Source organism: Pogoniulus pusillus, chromosome 18 (genome assembly GCF_015220805.1).
Source record: "Pogoniulus pusillus isolate bPogPus1 chromosome 18, bPogPus1.pri, whole genome shotgun sequence".
NCBI classification, from domain to species: Eukaryota; Metazoa; Chordata; class Aves; order Piciformes; family Lybiidae; genus Pogoniulus; species Pogoniulus pusillus.
This window is the reverse complement of record NC_087281.1, coordinates 15,458,858-15,482,165: the sequence shown is the minus strand read 5'-3', so window position 1 is coordinate 15,482,165 and position 23,308 is coordinate 15,458,858. Positions and strand designations below refer to the sequence as shown.

The following is a 23,308-nucleotide window of genomic DNA, read 5'->3' as shown; positions in this document are numbered from 1 at the left end:
GCTGCAGTTTGGGTTTGGGTCTCCTGAAGAAAAAGGGGCTGGGGAGAGACAGTCTCGTGCTTCTCCCCCAGAAAATCCCAGGACTCTGCGCAGGCAGGTCCGGCCAGTGCAGGACTGCCCCCCCAGGGGGACCGGTCCTTCAGGCTTCTCCCCGAGGGGAAGGGGCAGAGACCCACAGAGTGACTGGAGACCCAGAGGAAAGAACAGTTGGTATAGACAAGCCCTGACTTTAGGGGTACCAAAAACTGTTTTAAGGCAGCTGGCAGACTGGCAGCTGAAGGATCTAGTGCGGTGCCTTCAGAAATCGGCTGCAAAACCCAGAGGCAGCCGCGAGAAGCCCAGCGGTGGCTCCGGGAGCGGCTCGCCTAGAAGCGGCAGCCCCCCCGCTGGGAACTGCAGCTCGTCCCCAGACAGAAAGGTTAACCCTTTCTCGTCTCCCACACGGGAGGCAAAACACTGAATTAGTGTAACGGTGGCTCGGCAGCTTTCAATGGTCAGCAGTCACGGGGAGAGCTACAGAAGCCCCCAGAATAAAGACCTGCTGCCTAGGTGAGCCACGTGGTCACTGACCACCTGCCCCAGTACAAAAGGCCAACCTATAGGGGTAGTGCCAATGGCATGGGGTAAACCCAGAGGCTTATATGCCTGGGAAGCCCTAGATGCAAATGGAAAAGGCCACCGGATCAGTGCACGGTGGATCGTCCCCAATTATTAATTGTCAAGCCTGGCCTTTATAGGCCGAGGCAGGTTTTATCTCCCTACAGGTTAAGGCCGAGGCAGAGGACCAGTTCCTGACCACCTGACCAGCACCTGGGAAAGGGAGAACCAGCTACACAAGGGATGGAGTCATATCACCGGGGTGGCCAGTGGATGATGGCATCCGGACCCACGGACTGTGACCTCCAGCCATGGACTCAGAGCATCTAAGGCTCTGCCATGAACTTGGTTGCTCTACCAGGAACAGAGCAATCTTCAAATTGACTGTGTAGCTTTATTAATACTGTTTGGGCTATTGTTAAGCCTTGTTAAGTATTGTTAAATATTGTTGGGGCGATTAATGTGTTACATATTGTTAATGTTGGAAAAGGCTAAAGCCATATATATATTAATAGGTTCCTAAATTGAAGGGGGATCACTTCTCACTCAAGTTCTAGACAAAGATGCTCATTACCACCGGGGTGGGATGTCCTGGAGTCCTGTACCCCTAAATTCCTCTCCTGCCCGGACTTCGGGGGGAAAGGGGAAAAGCCGCCTGGTTTCCCCCCCCCTCGCCTGCCCTGCAGCCGAGAAGGGGGCGGCGACTGCCCCGTGAGTTCCCGCGCTGGAGCCAGGCTGGGATTGGCCGTGCGCTTTCGCGCCTAAAGTGTGGTAACTCTGCCCTTTGTCTAGCGAAGGGTATAAATATTGGGGGTCTTCCCGCCTTTGGGGTTCCCGCTTTGGATTTTGCCTGTGCCTGGACGAGTTCGCTCACTCTCCTGTGCCTGGACTGCAGAGAGAGACCAAAGGACTTGCCTTGGTGTTAGGCACACCTTTGTCTGCCTAACGACCCTTAACGACCCTTAACGACTCCTGTAGCCGCTGGAGGAGGAAGACCGACTGCACGAGCCAGCCTGAGTGAGTTATTTGGCTTAGCTTAATTTAGTAAGAAAACCGCTATTAATTAATAGCTAAAGCCTTTTCCAAAAACTGACTTCCAAATATATATAGTCAGGTTATTAATGGTATCCTCGTAGAATTCTCATGCAACTTAACCTGTTTATCAAACGAAATTAATCTTTGTATATATAGTTGTGGGGGCGGGTTTTGTAAAAATAAAAAATATCTATTTTTGATAAATTTTCGACTCGGCCACGAATTATTACTGCCCCTCCGCAACACAAATGCAGGGTCTTGCACCTGGAAATACATAATCCAGGACTGCAGCTCAGACTGGAATTCGCTTAACTGGAGAAAGACCTGTGGAAAGGGACCTGAGAGTCTTAGTGAATAACAAGCTCAGCATGAGTGAAGAGTGCTGCAGCAGAAAAGAAAGCAAACAGGATGCTGGGTTGCATTAACAAGGGATTAGCAGCAGAGGTAAAGTCATCATCCCACTCTACTCAGAGCTTCTCAGGCCACACCTGGAGGACTGCATTTAATTTTGATCCCCACTACACAAAAAACATTAAGACCAGCTGGAAAGTATCCAGAGAAGGGCCACAAGAATGACCAGAGGACTGGAAGATCTGCTGTATGAGGAAAGGCTAAGAGAAATGGGTTTGCTCACCCTTGAGAAGGTTTAGGGAAGACCTTGTTACCATGTACCAGCACAGAAAGGGTGCCTACCAGGAGATCAGAGACTTCCTCTTCACAAAAAGTCACATGGAAAAGACAAGGGGCAATGGGTATGAGTTATTCCTTGGGAGATTGTGATCGGACTCCAGAAAGAAATTTTTCACCACGAGAACAGATAGACAACAGAATAATCTCCCAAGGGAAGTAGTGGATTGTCCTACACTGGACAGTCTTAAGACTCAGCTTGACAAAGTGTTGGGCCATCACATTTAAACTACACTATCACCTAGAAAGGTTGGAGTGGGTGATCCATCGGGTCCCTTCCAACCTGGCATTTTGTGAGAGTATGAAATGCTTGCAATGTTATACTTATAACTTCTTCTGAACATGATAAGAGCTACTCTAAAAATCAACTGTTACAATAATCACAAGCAGGTTTCTAAACACTGTCATTAAAATGCTTTGTTTTAATAAAAATCCCTATTAGATGCTGAACCATAAGCTTTCATCAAAAAGTATTTGCAAACATTTATGTCAACAGCAACATCTCATGCAATCAGGAGTGCTTGTTAGCAACAATTAACTAAAGCTACTGACTTTAGCACAGTGAACGCTATAATCAGATGCTATTAATTACATTTGGAGAAAAATTCTGGCCTAGCATCTCAGGAGCATTAACTGCAAGTTATTTATCACAATAAGCAAATGCCAGTCAGAAGTAAAGGAGTTTTTGCTTTGACACCATTCCAACATTATTTAACTCTGTCTGCTTCTTCAAGGAAAATTCTATGTTAAATAAAAATGGTGCAACATGTCTTTAGAGAAAAAACACTTGTTCTCAGGATCCACTAGTATTGCTGTCTGAGGAAATTGTTTGATTGGATTAGCTAATTGCTGTATTTTTAAAAAGCAGAAAAAACAGGCACTTATCCCTGCTTGATGCTTCCAGATTTGAGGGAGGTGATTCTCCCCTTCTACTTTGCTCTGGAGAGACCACAACTGGAGTACTGCATCCAGTTCTAGAGCCCCTATTGCAAGAAGGATGTGGAGATGCTGGAGTGTGTCCAGAGAAGGGCCACGAAGATGATCAGAGGTCTGGAGCACCTCTGATATGAGGACAGGCTATGAGAGTTGGGGCTCTTCAGCCTAGAGGAGGCCTCAAGGAGACCTTGCATTGACCTTCCAGTATCTGAAGGGTCCCCACAGGAAGGCTGTGGAGGGACTGTTTACAAGGTCTTGTAATGACAGGAAGAGTAATGGGTTTAAACTGGAAGAGGGGAGATTAAAACTAGAGGTTAGGAAGAAGTTCTTTACAGTGAGAGTGGTGAAACACTGGCACAGGTTGCCCAGAGAGGCTGTGGATGCTCTCCCCCTGGAGGTATTCAAGTCTAGTTTAGATGAGGCCTTAAGCAACCTGTTCTAGTGGGAAGTGTCCCTGCTTATGGCAGGAGGTTGGAAGTAGATGACCTTTGAGGTGCCTTCCAACCTAAACCATTCTATGGTACACAACCTACGATTCTATGATACATACAGTGTCTTGATTAAATTTTAACCAGCAGTTAACAGGTTAAGACTTATTCCTTAACTATACATTATTTAAGAGTTGTCTACAGATTACTGTTTCCACCTTAAAAGAAAAAAAAAACATGCAAACTATTTTTATCTCTTCCTTCCTCTTTCCTCTTCTGCATTTACCAAATCTTTCTTTCTCACTTGCTTCTCTGCTAGCCACAATTCATTCAGCACCTCAGAACATTGACTTCTCCAATTTTTTAACTTCATGCTCTAAGACTATAATGTTAATTTTATTTTTTAATTTTAGGTGTTTAGACAGTCAACTTTTTTTTTCCATTTTAGATTTCCACTGTATCCTCTGCATATTACTCTACATTTATCATAAACAAATGCCATCACATCGACTGATGTAAAGAAATTAACAGTATCCATTGTCACCAAATTAACAAGTTACCTTTTGCCCTTGATTTTCAACCACTTACTTCCAAAATTTTGCCTTAGTAGCAACTTAGAAAACCTCAGTCATTAAAATACCCTGAAGCAAGAATTTTTCAGAGTAAGAACAAAAATAGTAAAAAAAGAAACAGTGCTTATCAGCACAAAGAAACAGCACCAATACTTCTTCAAAAGCATAGAAAGGCAATCATAGCTACAGCAATGAGAAAACAGTTTATAGAATTGCCTTTTGAATTCAGTCCTGAAACAAGTAACTTTTAAGGGCTACCAAGTACAAAATATTGTTATGAATGTTCTGGAAATCATCCTCAAGTTGGCATTTACTCTCTCAAAGTGTCAGGCTGAGGTACATCTTTTTCAGCCACATCCAGTCTGACACCTATTTTGTTCTCAAGAAAGTCACAAAATAGCTGGGAAAAACTCTGACCCCTTTCTGGAAGGAAGGAAGGAAATGGCTTACATTCAAACAGGCCACAGGCAGAGAATGGGGATTGTTGAACTTGCCATCACAGTTGGACACAAAGAAATAGAGAGGGTTTCCATTTCTGAAGGTGTTGTGAGAAGGAAATAGAACATGCTCTGCACCTTAAATTCCTCTAAGATTTTGCTCAAGGGTGATGTTATTCACTTTTACTAAACAAATCACATCACGCTGCATAAAGTTCCACTTTAAAACAACTTGTTTATGCTGGCACTAGACTGTACTTAACTGAGAAGGTAAATCACCAACAGATAGCTACAATGTGTTGTCTTGATGTATAACAAATTCTCTAACCTTTCTTGCTATAACACTGGAAAATTTCTTGTCCCCAAGTAGCCACTTCCTCCCATTCACCTTTCTAAGGCAGGTGTCTAACAGAGAGACTCCAACTTAACACATCTGCAAATAATTTGCTGCATTAGAAACCCCACTTCTTCTAACTAAGAGACAGAACTGTGCTGTGCAGGGCAGTAATTCCAAGTAAATGGCATGTTAAGGTGTTATGTATCAGACTGTGTAATCACATTTAATGTTTTCCTGGTTGTAAATAACATGCACAAGTGCTCCAAGGACCAAATTGCTCTTTTGCTGCCAACATTAGTTGTTTAATGTTCTGAATAGCAGAGGTTGCCAATTAAAGTATTCCATTTAAAAGTGCCATTTAAAGCCACACTTTTCATTATTAGGCCTGTGATGTAAATTTATACTCTTAGCTAGAAAGGTCCAGGAATCTCATAGAATGGTTTTGGTGGGAAAGAGTCAAATTGTTAACCTAACACCTTCATGACCATTAAGACATATCTCAAAGTGTCATCTCTATGCACTTCTTACATACCTCTAGGGACAGTGACTGCACCACTCTGGGCAGCCTATCCCAATTTCTTTTAGTAAACAATTTTTTCCTAATATCCAATCTAAACCTCCACTGGCACAACTTGATGCCATTTCTTCTCATTCACTTGATATTAGGGAGAAGAGACCAACACCTACCTCACAACAATCTCCTTTCAGGTAATTGTAGAAAGTGATGAAGTCTCCCCTCAGCCTCCTCTTCCCCACATTAACAATCCCTGTTCCTTCAGCTACTCCTCACAAGACCTGTTCTGCAGCCCCTCCACCAGCTTCACCTTCCTTCTCTGGACATGCTCAGCAACAAAATGTCTGTTGTGTAGTGAGCACCACAAAACTGAACACTGTATTCCATGTGTGGCCTCACCAGCGCTGGGTACAGCAACATGATCACTTCCTTACATCACTAACCCAGGACCCTGGGAGACAGCAGACTTCCTGAAGATGTGGGTCTAATCTGCATATCAGGCTTTCCATTCCCTTCAGAAATAACTTGTAAATTGGTCAGAAATAGCTATGGATAATTATTTATTCATTTCACCTATGGAAAAGTACCATGTACTTTCCACATTTACTGTCTACCACACAGCATTCAGCATTCACTTCACTGCTAGTTCCCAATGATGGCCTGAAGTACCTCACACAAGGCATGACACACCCTGGATCTGCTGAACTTGCCTTAACTTCAGAGGATATAGACAAATGTACATCAATGACTTTTCCTAAGTAGTCTCAACTACAAAAAGGTCAATAACTGCTCTAACATCACTGCTATGGAAGGCGAAAATAGGCCTAAACATGTCCTGGGCTGCCCAGATATGTTTTTCTGCTCTCCCCCTGTTGGTGGGGGAAGCAACCATGGGAAAGGAAGACAAAAGTGCCTTCTGCCTCCATGTCTGTCCAAGCTTGTTTACAGGGTGCCCACATATGTTCATACACTTGTTGGTGTTCTGCCCTAAAAAGTTAAAAGCAAGCCCTGACATGCAAGTGAGGCTCTGGCCAACCTGATCTAGGGTAGGGTGTCCGTGCCCATGGCAGGGTGGGTGGAACTAGATGATCCTTGTGGTCCCTTCCAACCCTGACTGATTCTGTGACTTCACCTAATATGGTTAAGCTTGGAAAACTGCCATTCTGATTGGCTGATCTGTGGCCAAAGACCCGTTAGTCTCAGGCTGTATTGATAAAAAGAGATGAGCAGGTAACAACAACGTGTTGCTGCTGTTGCTTTTGCCTTAATGTGCTCTGTTCTCTTGTGGCAGTGTGGCTGCCATTGCTTCTGCTGTTGTATCCTGCCATGCTCAGCAGTATTATGTCTGCTAAGCTATAAGATGGCCCTGATGCTTTGGGTTTGTCTACTTGGAAACCTGCCGTGTCTTGCATTCATCAGGAATAGACCTTAGGTGCCTCACTTAGCCAGCATGACCTTGTGCCAAGTCTGCACATCCGCAAGACATCTTGCCTATACTTGCAAGTTTTTGTGCCAAGTCTGGAGGCAAGAGGAATCAGGATCAGGTCAGAGATAGTCTGCTTCTTTCCCAGCACCCTTGATAGAGCTTGGGAAGAACTAGAAGCCCTAGCAGCTAAGAAGACACCAACAGAACTCCCTACAAGTGTTTGGGTACTGTCTGGGAACCGTAGTGAGTCCCAGGAATCCAGAGATTAATATTTTATGAGTAAAAACTCAAAAGCCTCTTTAGCAAAACTGTAAAATACTCTAATTCTAAGGTCTTCTGCCATAAGCAGAAAGGAGCTTCTCCAGTCCCTCTAGTAGGCAAGTGGTACAACTGACCACAAGAACCTCTTTCCACTGCAACTGAATTTAAGGTTTGTTGCATTATTGCTAGTTATTTCTCAGATGTTCTAGATCCTGCTTATCTTCTGTATAATGTTTTCATGACCGTGCAAAGAACCCAATATTATTAAAAGTTACTGGGCAGGTGGCAAGAGTCCTGAATATCAAAATTAATAAACAATATTAACTTTGGAAAAAATCCTACCTGGCATCATTAACACACAACCACTCGTCAATGTTAGTCCTTCTATAATTAACATGGACTAAAGTGTACAGGATCCCAGTCACTTGCCTGTCTATCCTTAGAAACAAGACCATAACAATGTTTTGATTTCTAGAGGCAATCTTCTGAGGTTATCTAAAAATGGCTTTTAATAACAAGCATAGTCTTTTCAGTCCTTTCATTAGTGTAAAAGCAAGAAGAATTTGGAAAGGGCACATTTATAAGAGTGAAAAGAAGACTCACCTGAAACAGCCAGCATTCTGGCTTCAAGCAGAGCTGGTAACTGGCACTCGATATCACTCACTTTCCTCCTCAAAGTACTGCAGAGTTTCTGACTAGTGCAAACCTAGATTGAGGCAGACAGTCATGACATATGATTCATTCAAGTAAAAGTATAAGGCAATACAAGCAAGGCTTCAAATATTCTTGGTTTGCAGACATGACATAATATCCTACAGCAACGTGAAGAAGCCTAGTAAAAAAGTCGTATCTTACAGAAATATTGAACATGAATCAAAATTTCCAGTCTGTGCTGCACATTATGCTGTAAGAATAGGGAATGGTATCAGCATTAGCCATCTGAATCACAGAGGACATGTTTCACAACTAGAAACCAAGGCCCTCTCATAAATTTTGTACAATTTTAGCATTAGCAGTGATGCCTGGAGCATGAACAAATTAATATTTGGACTTTCAGATGTCATGACACAAAATGTACAGCAGTTTGTACACAAAATATACCACATTGCATATTTTAACTAAAAACAAGAAAGGCAAAGGTGCCATTATTCATTCTCTGAACAAGCAATTAATAAGTCCACACCACTGCAATATTATATTCAGGTTTCTGACTTTTTCCCTCCCTCTTTTTCACCCTTTTAATTGCAAGCTCCTTCAGTAATGAATTGGGAATGGCATTAAAAGCACTGAGAGATAAGAGGAAAAAGGAAGGAAGTTTGTCTCTTTCTGTATTTCACATTTAAGCATACATTTCCACCTTGGAAAGACCTTTTATACAGCATATACAATTCATATTAACTCCTACATATTCTAATATGTTGGTTCTTACTCCATATTGTGAAGGAAAGCAAAATGAACAGAGAAATCCCTCATCAAGCTAAGGCAAGTCTCTTGTTTTGAAGGCAGACATCAAACACTTGCTTAAAATTGTAGCTGACACTTGGGAAAACATTCATTGGAACCAACGGCAGAGCAACAGCCACGAGAGGCACAAGCCAGCTGTGAAGAGATCAGATGTGAAACAAAATCTCCAGAGGAAAGTTTCTCTGGCCCCCTTGACTTTTGTTTCTGTCCCTAAAAAACAAGTGTATATACCACACTTAATAACAGAATCACAGCTATCACTTCACTTTTTAAGAGCAAAAGCCTTACAAGTCCAATGACTTATCTGCTTGCACAAACAAAGTGTACTAGTTCAGGTACAACACCAACGGTAAATGCTTTTAAATGAATAACACTTTCATGCCTTAGGCTGAGAGCATCTGTTAACCATAAACGGGTCATATTTTCATCTGAGTTAACAGAACTATCCTCCAAAGCAGTAATTGTTGCTATCTAAAGACATCAGAGTTTTCCTATTAATTTAAAACCACACATCTCATCACTTCTTTTGTAATTTTTCAATTCCCAGATATTTCACTGCGTTTAGTATCCTGTTCTAAATGACTTGTCTACTAATCTATTTAAATACTTTTAAAAACCCAAACCTGTCAGAGATGAATAAGTGTGCTCAAAAAAAAACCCCAAAGGCCATTTCTTCTCACATCTCCAAAATAAATCTGAGTGTTTTTAATGACTTCTTTCTAAGCAGAGCTTTCTCTTTAGTGGCACTGAATGGCTCAGTGAATTGCAATTAGATGGGGAATCTTTCAGCTCCAGGAAAACTGCATTAATATATCCCATGCTGGTAGTAACTTAAAATCATTACCAGCAGACAGCTGTTTGGCAATTATGCAAAATAAGCTGGGAGGTTTAATCAGTTCCTAGTGAACATTGTCCACTTTGTAAGCACTACTGTCAGAATGAAGCTCACTGATACTTTTTATTAACGGACCAAATGCAGGGACCAGAGTCTGAATAGAAGTTCCTCTAGCTCACAGAGATGATTCTTCTGGAACATGAGATAAGCACATTACCAAGCCACTGCTTGTATCTATGTCACGTGTATTCTGTAGATAAATGACCAACATTCATCTTCAGAGCTATCATATGGCACAGCTCAACAAAACTAAATGAGTGACTCGGAAAGACAAAAGGATGTAACATCCTCCAAACTAATAGCACTGGGTTTATGTTACATCAGCTCTACTCTATAAGCTCCAACTCTTTTCATTTTTTCTAATCCTTTTGTCCAAATAACAGCTACTATTATTCACTACAGTAGCTTATTCAGCCACTCAGGAAAGGTTACTTCTTAGCTAAACAAGATGACAAACATTCACAAAGCCAGCACCCTCCTTTTGTCCCTAGAGAACATGCATCCTCACCACTCAGTCTGATTGCAAGCGCCTGTGTCCACAGCCCCAGCAATGCCCTTTCACTGTTTTCAGTGACCGCTATTGCTGCAGCTCATGGACCAACAAGCTCCATGTCCAAAATAAACTCCCCTTCAGTTTTATTTCTTTAAAGCCAGACATTCCTGTATCTGTTTTAAAATCTTCTTCAGTGGGGCTTGTGTGGAGATTTAAAGCAGACTCTCGAAACAAAAAAATATACCTTACAAATCTGTGTTCAGACACATAAATGCTGCCCCAAAAAAGCAGGTTATCTGAAACCAGTAGGATATTGGTTAGCAAAGCTATGTGGAATTGAGATGAAAAGCTGCAAAATAACAAAAGCAAGTTTGCCCACTGTCATCCTCTTCCATCTTTCCAGAGTATGATATTAATCTAAAGCAGCAGAAACTGGGACAAGGACACTGAAAAAGCATTGAAATTTATTCTTTTTCCAACCACCTCAAGAAAAGAGGAAAAAAACAACAACAACAAAAACCCAAACAAAACAAAATAAAACCCAGTAACCTTCACATTTATTTACAACAGCAACTCAGTAAAAGAGAAACTCTCTTTATGTTGCCTGAAAAAAGACAGTATATCTGGAGTTTCTGTGCAACACAATTTTGCCATTAGCAAAAGTGGATATCAATTTCTGAAGGAAATTAATGGATAAGGGAGATTATTCCCTTCACCAGCAACCTCATCTGAAAACACAGATGAAGCAGAAAAAGACATATAAATAGTCGTGTCAGTGGAGACCAGCGAGAAGAATGATCAGTGGTAAACAGAAGCCACAAAACAATAGATTACTCCATCTGCTGCCTTAAGCATAATCTTTATGGCCTGTCCAAACAGAAAAAGTTGGGATAGGATTTTTTTGGAGTGTAGGCATAAAAATATTTACACACAACATTTGTTTAGGCAAAACACCACAAAACCAACTTTCTCAAATCCCAACAAGTTAAGATGTAGGCTGTTATCTGCTTAAAGATAGCTTACAGGTAGTCTGCTTAAAGGTAAAGAACTGAAAGATGATGTGTACTTACTTTGGCAGTAGTTTCTTTAATGGACATGCTGAAGGATTTTTCTTTTTCCTGAAGGCTAAAAGGGATTAAAATAAGAAAAAAAAAATAAAGTTGGTCTCTGCTCAGCAGCAGCATCAGCCACACAAGGCACATTTTCACATGGAAGCATACAGAACCGATATCAAGACAAAATTTGTATGTTTGGTTTCAGTATTTTTTCCACCCAATTTCTACTAACACAATCCTGTTTGTTTGCAAAGTGGCTCATGTGCTAGCTTCACAGTTCTTCATGAGTTTGCATGCATTTTACATAATACTTGAAACACAGAAGTTCCCAGCAGTGTCCAGGACCAGTGCTCTTCTAGGCTACCATCCAAAAAACTAACAGAAAGGTGTTATCTGACATAAACAGTTTGCAGTTAACTATCCTCTTATAACCCAGTTTCCAGCTCTGTCAGGGAAAGTTCAGCTGCAGCCACCTGTTTACATGAAATATCACTAGTCAGGTTGTTTAGTTTCATTAAAAAACCCTGCAGAGTACTTGTACCAAATTGTGGGCTGAAACCAGGACATCATCCATATGAACAAATTCAAGGTTTTCTTCCACACATGAAAATAGGTAGGCTCACTACTTTCATATTACTGAACCTAAGCTAAACCTATGCCTTTGATACTTGTAAATAAATCCTCGTTATATTTTTAGCAGAACATTCAAAAATCCAGGTCAAATAAAACATTGAGTTACTACAGAGATTATTTTTGTAACAGTAACACTTCCCTCCATCCTACTTACAAGTGTACACTTTTAATACAATGTTCAGTTACTTCATGACAGTTCAGCTGACATGACAGTGAGCATTCCCCAACAGAAACATGTCAATTAATGCTTTTAGCTGCATAGTAAAAACTGTGCTTCATTCTTCCTAAATAAAGAACTACTAATTTACTTCTGAGCTCTCCTTTAGTGTTTGGCACTGAAGTATCCAAGCGTTTCAGAAACATCACTGGATTTACTACAATGATATGCTTGCAAGAGAATGCATCTCTGTACTCCTTTTACAGGTGGAAGAAATACAAGTCATTGTTATTCAGACAGCATATTAACACTAAGTGCCCATTTTGACAGGCACAGTCCCTGCTGCCTATCCTCTATGCATTTCAGTTTTCCTTCAAGAACCTGCTCCTTCACATATTTGAAGCACAGTACACACTATGTCCCCTCTCAAGAGTCAACACTTCAGTAATTCTGAACCTCAAAGCACACAAAGTTAGACCTGCAGTCAGTTACTGACCACCTCACCCAGTTGCACATGAGTGAGATAGCAGCTGTCCAGCATATCATTTCATGTGCTACTTGCATTGCTTTCCCTATTGACCTGCTGCATGGAGCAATCCTTTTCAATCTACAGCCCAGCAAGGCCAGTCACCTCATTACTACCACAGCACATAGGGGCACCTCCAGCGCTAAATGAGGCAGTCCCTTCACAAATATATCACGACAATGTAAGTCAATGTCTGTGTAGGGCAACAAAAGAAGTGGTTTAATAACATTTCCCACATAGCAGTTTCCAATTTCTTCCATTTCTACAGCAAAATATAACATGTGCAATGATGCCATTATTAGCTTCCTGCCTGCCTCTGGGCATGCCAGAGGGAATGAACTATTTAGCCACAGCTTTTCTCAGGCTCTGGAGCAACTTTCAGCATCTCCCACAATCAGCACCTGAGCTGGTCAGGTTATGTAAAAAAGATCTGGCCTTTGTGTACAGAAGTCAACAGGGAGCAGCAAGGCTACAATGTGTAATTGAATGATTAATGGTTGACTGACACAATTGTTCTGAAACTGCCTTGTAAAATTCAACTCTGAAAACTCAGGCCATAATAAAATGTAAAGTGCAGTTATAGCCAGAAGAACAGTATAAAGATGGTACCCCTAACAAATCTCTTCCATGTGCTTTTCCTCTTATCTGTTTACTCTCTTCACAGAAAGCTCCCCCAGGTTCATACAACATTTCAGTCCTTTGTAGGACTCAAAGGACTAACAGGAAGAACAATCAATTTTTAATTTCATTCTAAATAAATGGTCCAAAAAAAGTTGTAGAACTAAGCCCCAGTTGTAGATTTCATATTGCTAACTAGGATGCACAAGCCCATGTGGACTTTCATGGCCAGGGGTTGAATGGGGGAAAAACACTCTCTCTATACCTGGATTTATTTTTTTAATGAACATTTAACAAGTCACTGAAAAATACATAAGGAATTTCACACTGCTATCTCAATGGCACATCTATAGTTTTGAGAGATTTTTGCAGAATTATAGTTTTAAAAGCGCTCTGTATTAAATCTGAGACATATCGCTAAAGAATATCATTAGTAAATCACTGTTTGACTCAAGCTAGGAATAACTGCATTAACCACAGACTTAACTCTGAAGAATCCTTTTGCTAGAGCATTCATGAAGACTCTTACAAGTATATTTTTATTATTTATGGTACATATTTAATAGTAGCATCCCATTCAGAACCTTTATTAGCCTTCAGAGCAATACTGCAGGAATCCCTTAGCCCATTTGGAAACCAGTCCATCAGACAATTCACATACAGCTGTCAAAACCATGTACAAACAAGCCATAGATACCAACTATGAACAGCTTTTAACTAAGTTTATTGCTGAGATGTTTTCTTCTACCACAAAAGACCACCTCAGAGAAGTCACTCACAAGCTTTCCAATTAACTGACAAGTGAACTACCTGCAAGAGAAATCAGTCAGTCGATATTGATTCATTCTACTGACAAAGGGCTTTAATAGCCACAATCTGTTACATGTGACTTGAACAAGAAACAGTTTGGGTTTTCTTTTACTACCATTCTGGAGCATCATATTTCACATTAAGAGGGGTATTCCATACGCTTAAAGGTTGCTTTACTACCAGGGGGAAAGGCTTTAGAAAGAGCTTCTTGGAATAGCACTAATTCTTACTTGGGATGATGTCCGTAGTTTTGACTCATTACTATTTTTCTCTGGCAGAAGAGCTAATTAAGAATTCAACTGCTTGTTCTCACAGTTTCTGAAATCTATTATAAGGACCATTTAGAAGATAACTCCACCTCAGGGAAAGCACATGGAAGGACTAGAGTAAGACAGGAATTCAGGTAGTGCAAATTTAATTGACTAAGTGAAGGAAAAGTTTTTAATGCTTGCAGAACTGACACCAATCCATACTTCTTGTGCAACTTATTTACTCACACACTTAGCCACGTAGGCCTATTATTTAATTGGCTTGCAAAGGATTTATACATAATAGGATCCATAATGAACAGTGAAGAAAATTAAAAGAATGTAAGCAGGCTGCATTCTAGAGTCTCATTGTATACTCCTGACAGCAGTACAGGAAAGTAGGAGATCAGGAATTAACCCTTTATGTATGATGCAATATTTTGGCAAATCATGGTCTTCAGCTGAAGAACTGCAGAAAGATGTGGGAATGCTGCACATTCAAGAGCAGAACTTGATTTGGCATGTAATGTCAAAAGATGCTGGGAAAAAAATTGAGATCCAAATACTTCAAGCAATCCAGTGCCTTTTAAAAATCTCATTTTAGTGACCTTGAAGAATAGGAACTGAGTATGTTGAGTTGTAATCACAGCTGGAACGTGTTGTGTGATGGTTTGTGAACCTGCCCCACACACTCTTATGAAATCACCCAGACTAGACTCAGCCAAGCTGAAAATTAAGAAACAAGCTTTATACTTACAGCTTAGCACAATATACAAGCAGGTATTTACAATATATACAGCTAGATACAGAAATATACAAGTTTTAAAAGTAATACAGAAACACAACAGCCCTCCCAGAAACCAGAGTCCCCAGGAGGGACTCCCAACCACCCTTCTACCCCTCTACCTTATCCCAGACTTTGCCTTATGTTCAAGGTGAGTTTGGAGAATCAGCCAGGGGGGTTAGGAAGCAGACGGATTAGTTACACAGGCAGCAGGTTAGAGAGAGAAGGGAGGCAGCCAGAGCCAGAGAGAGCAACTGTGCTATCTATATTTATGTTCTTGTTTTTATACATCTCAGCATGCCTGTGAGTGCAGTAGACATCACCATAGTTTCCTTTTCACAGCCTATCATCTAATTTTTCTCAGTAAAATATTCCAGCTAGATTCAAACTAGCATATGCTGAACAGTCACATTCACAATCTCAGGAATGGAGTGTTGGAAAAATAAAGGCAAATTCAATGGAATAGGGAAGAGAAGGAAGACTGGGTATCAACTAGTGTGGTTCACACATTTGTCACTATCACAGGCTTCCCACATGACCACAGAGGACTTTAAATGTCATGGCAGAGCAGACCACGTTTTAAAAGAACACTGTGAGAAGCTGTGATTTACATATAGGAATCACAAGTACCATGGAAGTGGCTTTGTTCAGAGGAAGGCTGACTAGCACAATACTGGGAAGAATGGCTTTCTACTAAAGGAAGACATGTTTTTGAATGTCTTTCCTTCCATTTTGCTAGTACACTTCCCTTTGCATACCAGGCTATTGTGCACTGCTGCTCCATTTCCTAAGGAAAAATTCACAGAAGGAAAGTGGGCAAAAGGCAAGTCATGCTGGTTTTTACATTAAATATACATCAATGTGTGTACTGCTTAAACAAAAACAGTTCCTGCATTAAGGACAAAATATATATACAGTGACCAAAGGAAAAAAAAAAGAAAGTCATCAGAATGCAGTTTCCATATTGACCAAAGAGAACATACCACACACATGGTATCAGCTTAAATAAATTCTCTACTGCAAGTTCCTATTTCCATACGGAAACTAAGCAACAACACAAGGACAAAAGGATGCCCATTAATAGCAACTATTCTTCCTTACTGTCATCTAAAAGATTGTTCTAGATCTTGTTATTTCACTCCCTATCTCCACACCACAATGCAGTTCTTCAGCAAGAAGCACTTACTTAAAGCACAACTTAAAATTGCCCGTATTTGAATCCTAATCTAAAAGCAACAGTCTAGGCACCTATGCTCAGATGGGATGTACATGAGAAAGCATGCTGGTCTAAGACCTCAGTTCATGTGAATGTATATTCCCTCATATATTAAATTGTTAAAGAGTATTTTCTTGACTATCAGCAAATTTCGGTTTAAGAGTAAGTCTGAATTTGGCCCAAAGTAATCAGATTGCCTGGAAATGAAAACTTATTCTAATGGTCACAGCCTGTAGAGTGCATGACTCTTCTAATTTGAGTCTTCTAACATGCTTCTTTCTGATTCTGAAGTCACAAAAGCTGTACTCACTTAGAAGGTGAAAATATATAAACCAAGTTCTACACTTGTTAATCTTGCTTTTAACAGCAAACAAAAGCTGACCTTCCAAAAAGAGTCTTTGTCCAGTCCTTTGGAAAGGAAACCACGTGTGCTTCTAGGGGAACATTTGATGTAAACATTTGCTGCAGTACACATCAAGGCAAAAATCCAGCGTAAATCTTAGGTCTAGGGTCTACATTGGGCCTTTAAAGAAGTTCACAATACAAAATGAAATCATACAATCAATAACTTTCCTGTACTTTTACAGTTCCCTTTATGTGTGTATCTCAGGGAGCTTTGAAGACAGATAGGAGAGAAGAGCTTTTGAACAAAACTATGCTTCACAAAGAGGCAGCTTTAAGACAGACATATACTATGACTCAAACATACATACCCAAAGTTTCCTTAAGTAAAATCAACAGATTCATTACTACAGACACCACCTGCAGTTTTTTAATCAGAACAAGATCTACATTTCTGCTCAATTAAGAACATTCAGAGATATATTAAATGCATTAAGGTGAAACAAGGCTTCTGTTTCACTGCTCCATTGCAAAGTTTGGTTTTAACTAATTAAGGAAGACACTCAGTATCAAGATTTTCATCCTATGTGATCCATCCATAAGCCTGGTTGGATTACATATCTTGGTATTACCATATTAGGAAAGCATTTTTTTAGTCAAACATGTAAGTTCCTTTCCATCTTTTTTAATTGATCCACAAGACTTTAACATCTCTCTTGAATTGAGGAGCCCAGAACTGGACACAGTACTCAAGGTGTGCCCTGACCAGTGCTGAGTACAGAGGAAGAATAACCTCCCTTGGAGATAATGATCATTTCAAAACAAATTTTCATTGTCAAATTTTAAGAAATCTTCTGGTCCTATAATATGCTGTCCAAACAACTAAGCTGGCCACGTTTCAAACAACCATTCACATGCTGTATTTCCCATTACTCTTCTGTCAGCTGCCACCACAGAGTAGTTGTGGCTGTTGTTACTCCAGCTGCTACCTGAAACAGGAGCATGAGACTTAAAGGCACAATCAAAAGAGTGATCTGCAGTAGAAGTTCATCCCGTCCACTTTTCCCAGATTTTCTGACATGTAAAGAGATTCCCACTCTTCTGCAACATCTGTCTGGAGAGCAACAGAACTAGAGCTTGCCTACAGCAGCTGCAATTATTCTCCTAAGAATAATATCCATTGTACTTTGCTGACTGAAAGAGTCTGTTCCTGGGTATTGTTGTTCACTGTTTTTCTTTATTAGCTACAAAAGAATTCAGTATCACACACGGATTGGGACAGCTGGTCAGTTTTCCCCAATGAGAAATAGATCTCATCGTATGCATACCCAGAGGAATCAGCTCATGTGTAGCCTGGACTTTATAGGCTGTTACATCCCACTGGATGTGGTTCAGGCAAAGAAAGGGAAACAGATGCAAAGCAGGGAAAACCAGATTCCTTATTACACTGCACACATGGGTACTCAAGCTGATGGTATTCATCTTTCTGCTATAACACTCTAAGATGGGTTCAGTATACTTCAGATCACTAACAGTGGCTCTGTCCTCCAAGTTGAAAGACTTGCTCTGTCCTTTCCCTGCTGTGTTACCAATCCCTCTTTCCCACAGAAAACCAGTGACTACGGTGTGGGAGCAGACTTTGCAGAAGCTCTTTTTCCTCTGTACAATGGCAACACCACCAGCCTCAGTGGGATCAGAGTCACCATGAATTACTGAACCACAGAACAAAGGCTTCTGCTCAGACCCAGCCAACTCAATCAAGAAGGCCTCTGCCACGATTTCCAACTCTAGAAGCTCTCATACAATGACTTTTGTCTGCAACTTTACAGGAAGCAAATTCACTTCAGGCATTAAAGCACAGATATTCCATTGCATGCCAGGTATTCAGCACAGTTTCTTCTAGAGTTGTTCCCACAAGTGAGAAAAAAAAGAAACAAAACCCACTTGCCCAAGGAGTCAATCCTTCAATCCTGGACATTAATTCTAGTTAGACAAAACAGAGAGGAAAACCTCTATCTATTCACAAAAAGAATGCCAAATCCCTGATGATGGTTTCCTCAAAACATAAAACCAGCTGAAAATGAGACAATTATCTAAAGCTTGTATGGGGTTATAACATTTGGCAGGAAGAAGAAGCTGGCTATGTGCCAGCCACACTGCAGGCAGGAGGTCAAGGGAATTCCCAGCACAGAATCCTCCCCAGGTGAAGGGGAATGTACTTTCTGCCTCTGCTTCTCTGCTGCAAGCACGCTGCTGCAGGTTTTGTGAAGCTGTCCCACACAGAATTAAATGGATCAATGGATCATTAAAGAACTACACTTAGAAAAACAGCACCATACCACCTATGTGATACCACTGCTGCAACTATAGCTATCAACTATAGTTCAGTAATGTCAAAATTGCATTTCAAATAATCTCAGACAAAAACATATTTCCTGCCACAGAGAGCAGCTTTAAAATTCTTCATTAAGCATTAAAGAAAATAATCAGAGCAGCATGAAAGGGCCCTAAATTAAGGAAGTAAGGCAAATACTCAAAGTAACCTGTGTCATGAAAGATGAGTTCTCACCGACTGAAATTTAGTCAGGATGAACAGTGCTGGTGGGGACACAGACCTGAAGCTGTGTCACAGAGTCAGTTGAATCTGCTGCTGATAGTCAATACCATGCTGCTATCATGCCAGCTTCAAAATCAAAGTGCTGACTGGAGCAAGGTATTACAGGGCTTGAAGTTCAGATGGCAACATGAGTGGCTTCCACAGGATCACAGAATGCTAGAGGTTGGAAAGGACCTCTGGAAATGTTTGGGTCCAACGCCCTTGCCAGAGCAGGGCCACATAATCTAGTGCAGGTGACATGCGAATGCATCCAAATGGGTCTTGAAAATCTCCAGAGAAGTAGACTCCACAGCCCCTCTGGGGAGCCCATTCTAGTGCTCTGTGGTGCTTACAATAAAGATCTTCCTCATGTTGAGGCAAAGTTCCTGTACTGTAGTTTACATCCATTGCCCCTTGTCCTACCATAGGGCAAAAGTGAGAAGAGTCTGTCTCTTCCTTCTTGACACTGAGCCCTCATACTTATATACATTTATTAGATGCCCCCTGCAGACTAAAAAGCCCTAGGCTTTCCTCATAAGGCTTGTGCTCCAAACCCTTAAACATCCTTCTAGCCCTTACAGTTGCTGCTTTCAGTTTCTGGGTTTGGGTTGTGGTTCTTTGCCACTGGGCTGGTTGCAGGATGAGAAAGATTGGGGCATTGGTTGCTGGCTTCTGTTGTCACTTCTGCAATGGTCTAACAGAATTGTACATTGTATTAACTCATTTTTCTCAGTAAAGCTTTTATCTCTACAACAAGGGTTTTTCTTTTTGGTGTGTTACTTTCCCTCACTCCTGTATTGGATGGAAGCAAGCTCTGTTAATTCACCACAGTCTATATATTTGGTGCCCCAACATGTAGCTCAAAAGCAGCTGTCTTGAGCAAGACAGTCAATTTGGGGAGGAGACAAAAGGGTTGAAATAAGAAGCAGCGAGGTCATGAGAAGATTCAATTAAGGTTTGAGGCTTTTTAAGAGAGATTTATGTAAGTTTCCTTTTTCAGTGGTGTGTTCACTATGTTGATGCATTTGGTTGCTGGGGGCAGCTGTGGCAAATGTGCTGGCACCTCAGGGGAATGGCTTACAGCTGTGCCATTACTGCGCTGGCTCCTGGCAGCCCAGGTTTTGTTCAAAGCAATACAGGACTCTTCCAAGAAGATCACTGAGAGATCTGAGTGGCAGTGGTCCCCTCCAGTGGTTTGGAATTTCACCCCTGAGCAAATGCAAAATCCTGACAAGCTGGTGAAATGCTTGGGAAAAGCTTGTAATCATCTCAGAGCTTCCCAAGAGGCAGTAATCACTCTGACATGGTGGGGACTGGCCCCTGCCTTTTAAGCCCTTCTCATCGCTGTCCAGAGTGCTCAGGGACAAGCAAAGGTTTCTGGGCCAACAGACAGATCAACAGGCATGGCAGTTGCACCAGAGAACCAGCCTGGGCCAGTATCAATTGGTGAATGACAAGGGAATTCTCCCCCAAAGAACACTGCCCCAGTTTCCAATGGAAAGTCACCCAAAGAAAGCGGAAGAGCTGATACTGCTGCAAATCCTCCTGAAGGGACTCCCACAGCATCTTCACAGGATGCAAGTGATTCCAGTCAGCATTAACCTCCAACAAGATGGAGGAGAGGGACAGTTGGGTTTATTGGACTGCACAGAAGCAACGGCTTGGCAAGTTGAACCCACAAGAGTACAAAGTTTTAGTAGATAGAGGTGCCCAGTATAATCTGATGTGATCAGACTATGAGGGGTGGAACCCACCTGTGTTTCTGTTGTGACAGGGGCATCCTCACACCTGGATGAGTTGGAAGCAGAGAACTGGAATGCAAGCCACAGTTTGCTTCTGCTTGGAAAAGTGAAAAGAGTCAATGGATTCAAGTGCCCCAAGGGTAGAAATGCAGCCTCACTATTTGGACTGTTCAGGAACCAATCCAGACTTTACTGGGACAGAGCAGACCTTCAGAGCATCTGCAGTGAGAAGTCTTCTGTACACTGCAAAACAGTCTCATTTTGAGTGAGAATGCAGAGTGACCGATGTATGATGTATATCGTTTGATGTTGACTGCTGCTGGGCATGACAGAGATGGTATAGAATAAGGGGTGGACAATGCCATGGGTTGAGTTGAATCTGCTGCTGGATATTCAAGACCATGCTGCTGTCATGCCATCTTCAAAATTAAAGTGTTTGCTGGATCAAAGTATCATGGAGCTTGAAGTTCAGATTGAAACATTAGAGGCTTCCTGTTCTGGTTGCTGGTTTCCAGTTTCCAGGTTTGGGGTGTGATTCTTTTCTGCTGGACTGGATGCAGGCTGGGGAGTAGGTTGCTGGCTTCTGCTGCAGCTTCTGCATTTCACTGCGATTTTCCTGCAAATAATCTGAGATGATTGTGCATTGCATTATCTCATTTTTCTCAGTGAAGCTTGTTATCTCAACCCAGAGGTTTTTTTGGTGCGTTGCTTTCCCTCGCTTCTGTGTTGCGGGAGAAGCAGTTTGTGTTAAACCACCACAAGCTGTCAGAAGACTTGAAGACTCCCAAGCTCAGACTTTATGACTGGGGCAGAGGTGACCACGAGCAAGAGCAGTTTCTGGGACTGAAGAAAGCAGAAAGAGCTTGAGCCCACCTAGTGGGCAAGCAGAATTTGACCACGGAAATAGTCTCTCCTAGTTCAATTAATGTTTATATATTTTGCTGGTTATATTAGATGTAGATATTATCCATAGAATGTTTCCATAACTGTGTAAGAACCAAAATATTATTAAAATTAGTGGTCAGGGGTGGTGAGAGTTCTGAGGATCAAAATTAATAAACAGTATTAATTTGGGAAAATATCATCTCACATCAATTAATTTCCCCTCTGCAACACTAATACACAGAAAAAAGACTCTCCCTATCTTCAGAAGATCTCACACACCCACTGTGGAACAAATCCCACTAATTAAAAATTGTTCCATGGGAAGGGTGAAGGAAGAGGTGGAGCATTCAACTATTTTGAAAGGTATTTAATTGCATTTCTTTCTTTCAATCAGCACTCAGTACCCAGACAATAGTCCAGATGGAACTGTGCAATTTATTTTAAGGATGACACGCTGCACAGTCACATACATCTGTAGATATGGATCAAACCAAGCAAAAAGAAAATGCCAAGTGAAGCTAAATGTGAACAGAAGTATAACAGACTTTGCCAATTTTCATTGTGAAATGAAACAACAACAACAAAAAAAAGGAACAGGTACTGAAGAGAATAAATCAAATCATTAATATGGTCTTATTTTATAATTAGAAGTTTCAAGTTACACTAACTAATATATATGTGAGAAATGGTGTCCTCTTCAGTAGAGAATACCAAACTATGTATTTTGTTATCTCTTGCAATCTCCAGGAGAAAGTACTCCACACCAAAACACTCAGACCTACGTTCCCCTGATTTCCCTATGTCGTCTTTAGTTAAAACGCCAGCATATGTCACAGTGCACACAACACCAGCTGCTCCCATCTTGTAAACACATCTCTGTACAGCCCCACAAGCAAATTGAGCTTTTCCACTGTAATTTCCTCATTTCATAATAATGATTACACCTTCTAGTTTAGCAAGAGCAATTAGGCCTGTTTGGATGAATGAAATGACCATTTTCTGTGGTCTCAGCCTTGATGAGAATCCCTGTTGAATTGCAGAGATTGTTCACACATTACCTGGCCTGGTTTTAAACCTCAGCTTTCAACAGCTGAAGAAACGGCTCAGGATGATATATCTAACATTTCTCAAGTATGCTGTGGTTACTGACAAAGGCTTTTTGTTTTCAAATAGCCTGCCACTTATCAAAAGTAAGCAAGACAAAACAAAAGGATTATTAATCTTCCTGAAAATAGCAACATTTGCCAAGAAAAATAAGTTTAGACACAATGCTCAGCCCAGTGTTACACTGCCTTGCTCTCCTGCTTTGGCACACTTCCGTCTGGGCAATTCTTCATTGAAGATGTTATCTCACCTTCCCTGAAATTTGCTTTAATAAGTTGATATTTAATAGCATTTAGACCAAGAAAAGCAAAATAAGTTGTATTTTATAGTGAGTTGCAAGCCACTCCATACAAGTTATTATAGCACAGATTATCTTAAGAGATGCTTTCACATCAGGCCTGTGTTATTCCATTGCTGAATACCACTCAGGTACCAAATAAATAATTCTGCAAAAGCACATTGTAACAGTACTTTACTGATTAGCACAAGGTAGTTAGGATAAATACATAG

The 23,308-nt window shown here is 41.1% G+C and overlaps 1 protein-coding gene across 6 annotated transcripts in view; it reads right to left on the bottom strand.

The window, feature by feature from the left end:
• DISC1 (DISC1 scaffold protein) overlaps positions 1-23,308 on the bottom strand; it is a 189,889-nt gene that overhangs the window by 91,518 nt on the left and 75,063 nt on the right. For all 6 annotated transcript variants that reach the window (XM_064158528.1, XM_064158529.1, XM_064158530.1 and 3 more), the window contains 2 exons: positions 11,153-11,207; positions 7,834-7,936 (listed from right to left, as the gene is read on the bottom strand). In XM_064158528.1, the coding sequence (XP_064014598.1) occupies positions 7,834-7,936; positions 11,153-11,207 (158 nt within the window). The remainder of the gene's footprint in view (positions 1-7,833; positions 7,937-11,152; positions 11,208-23,308) is intronic.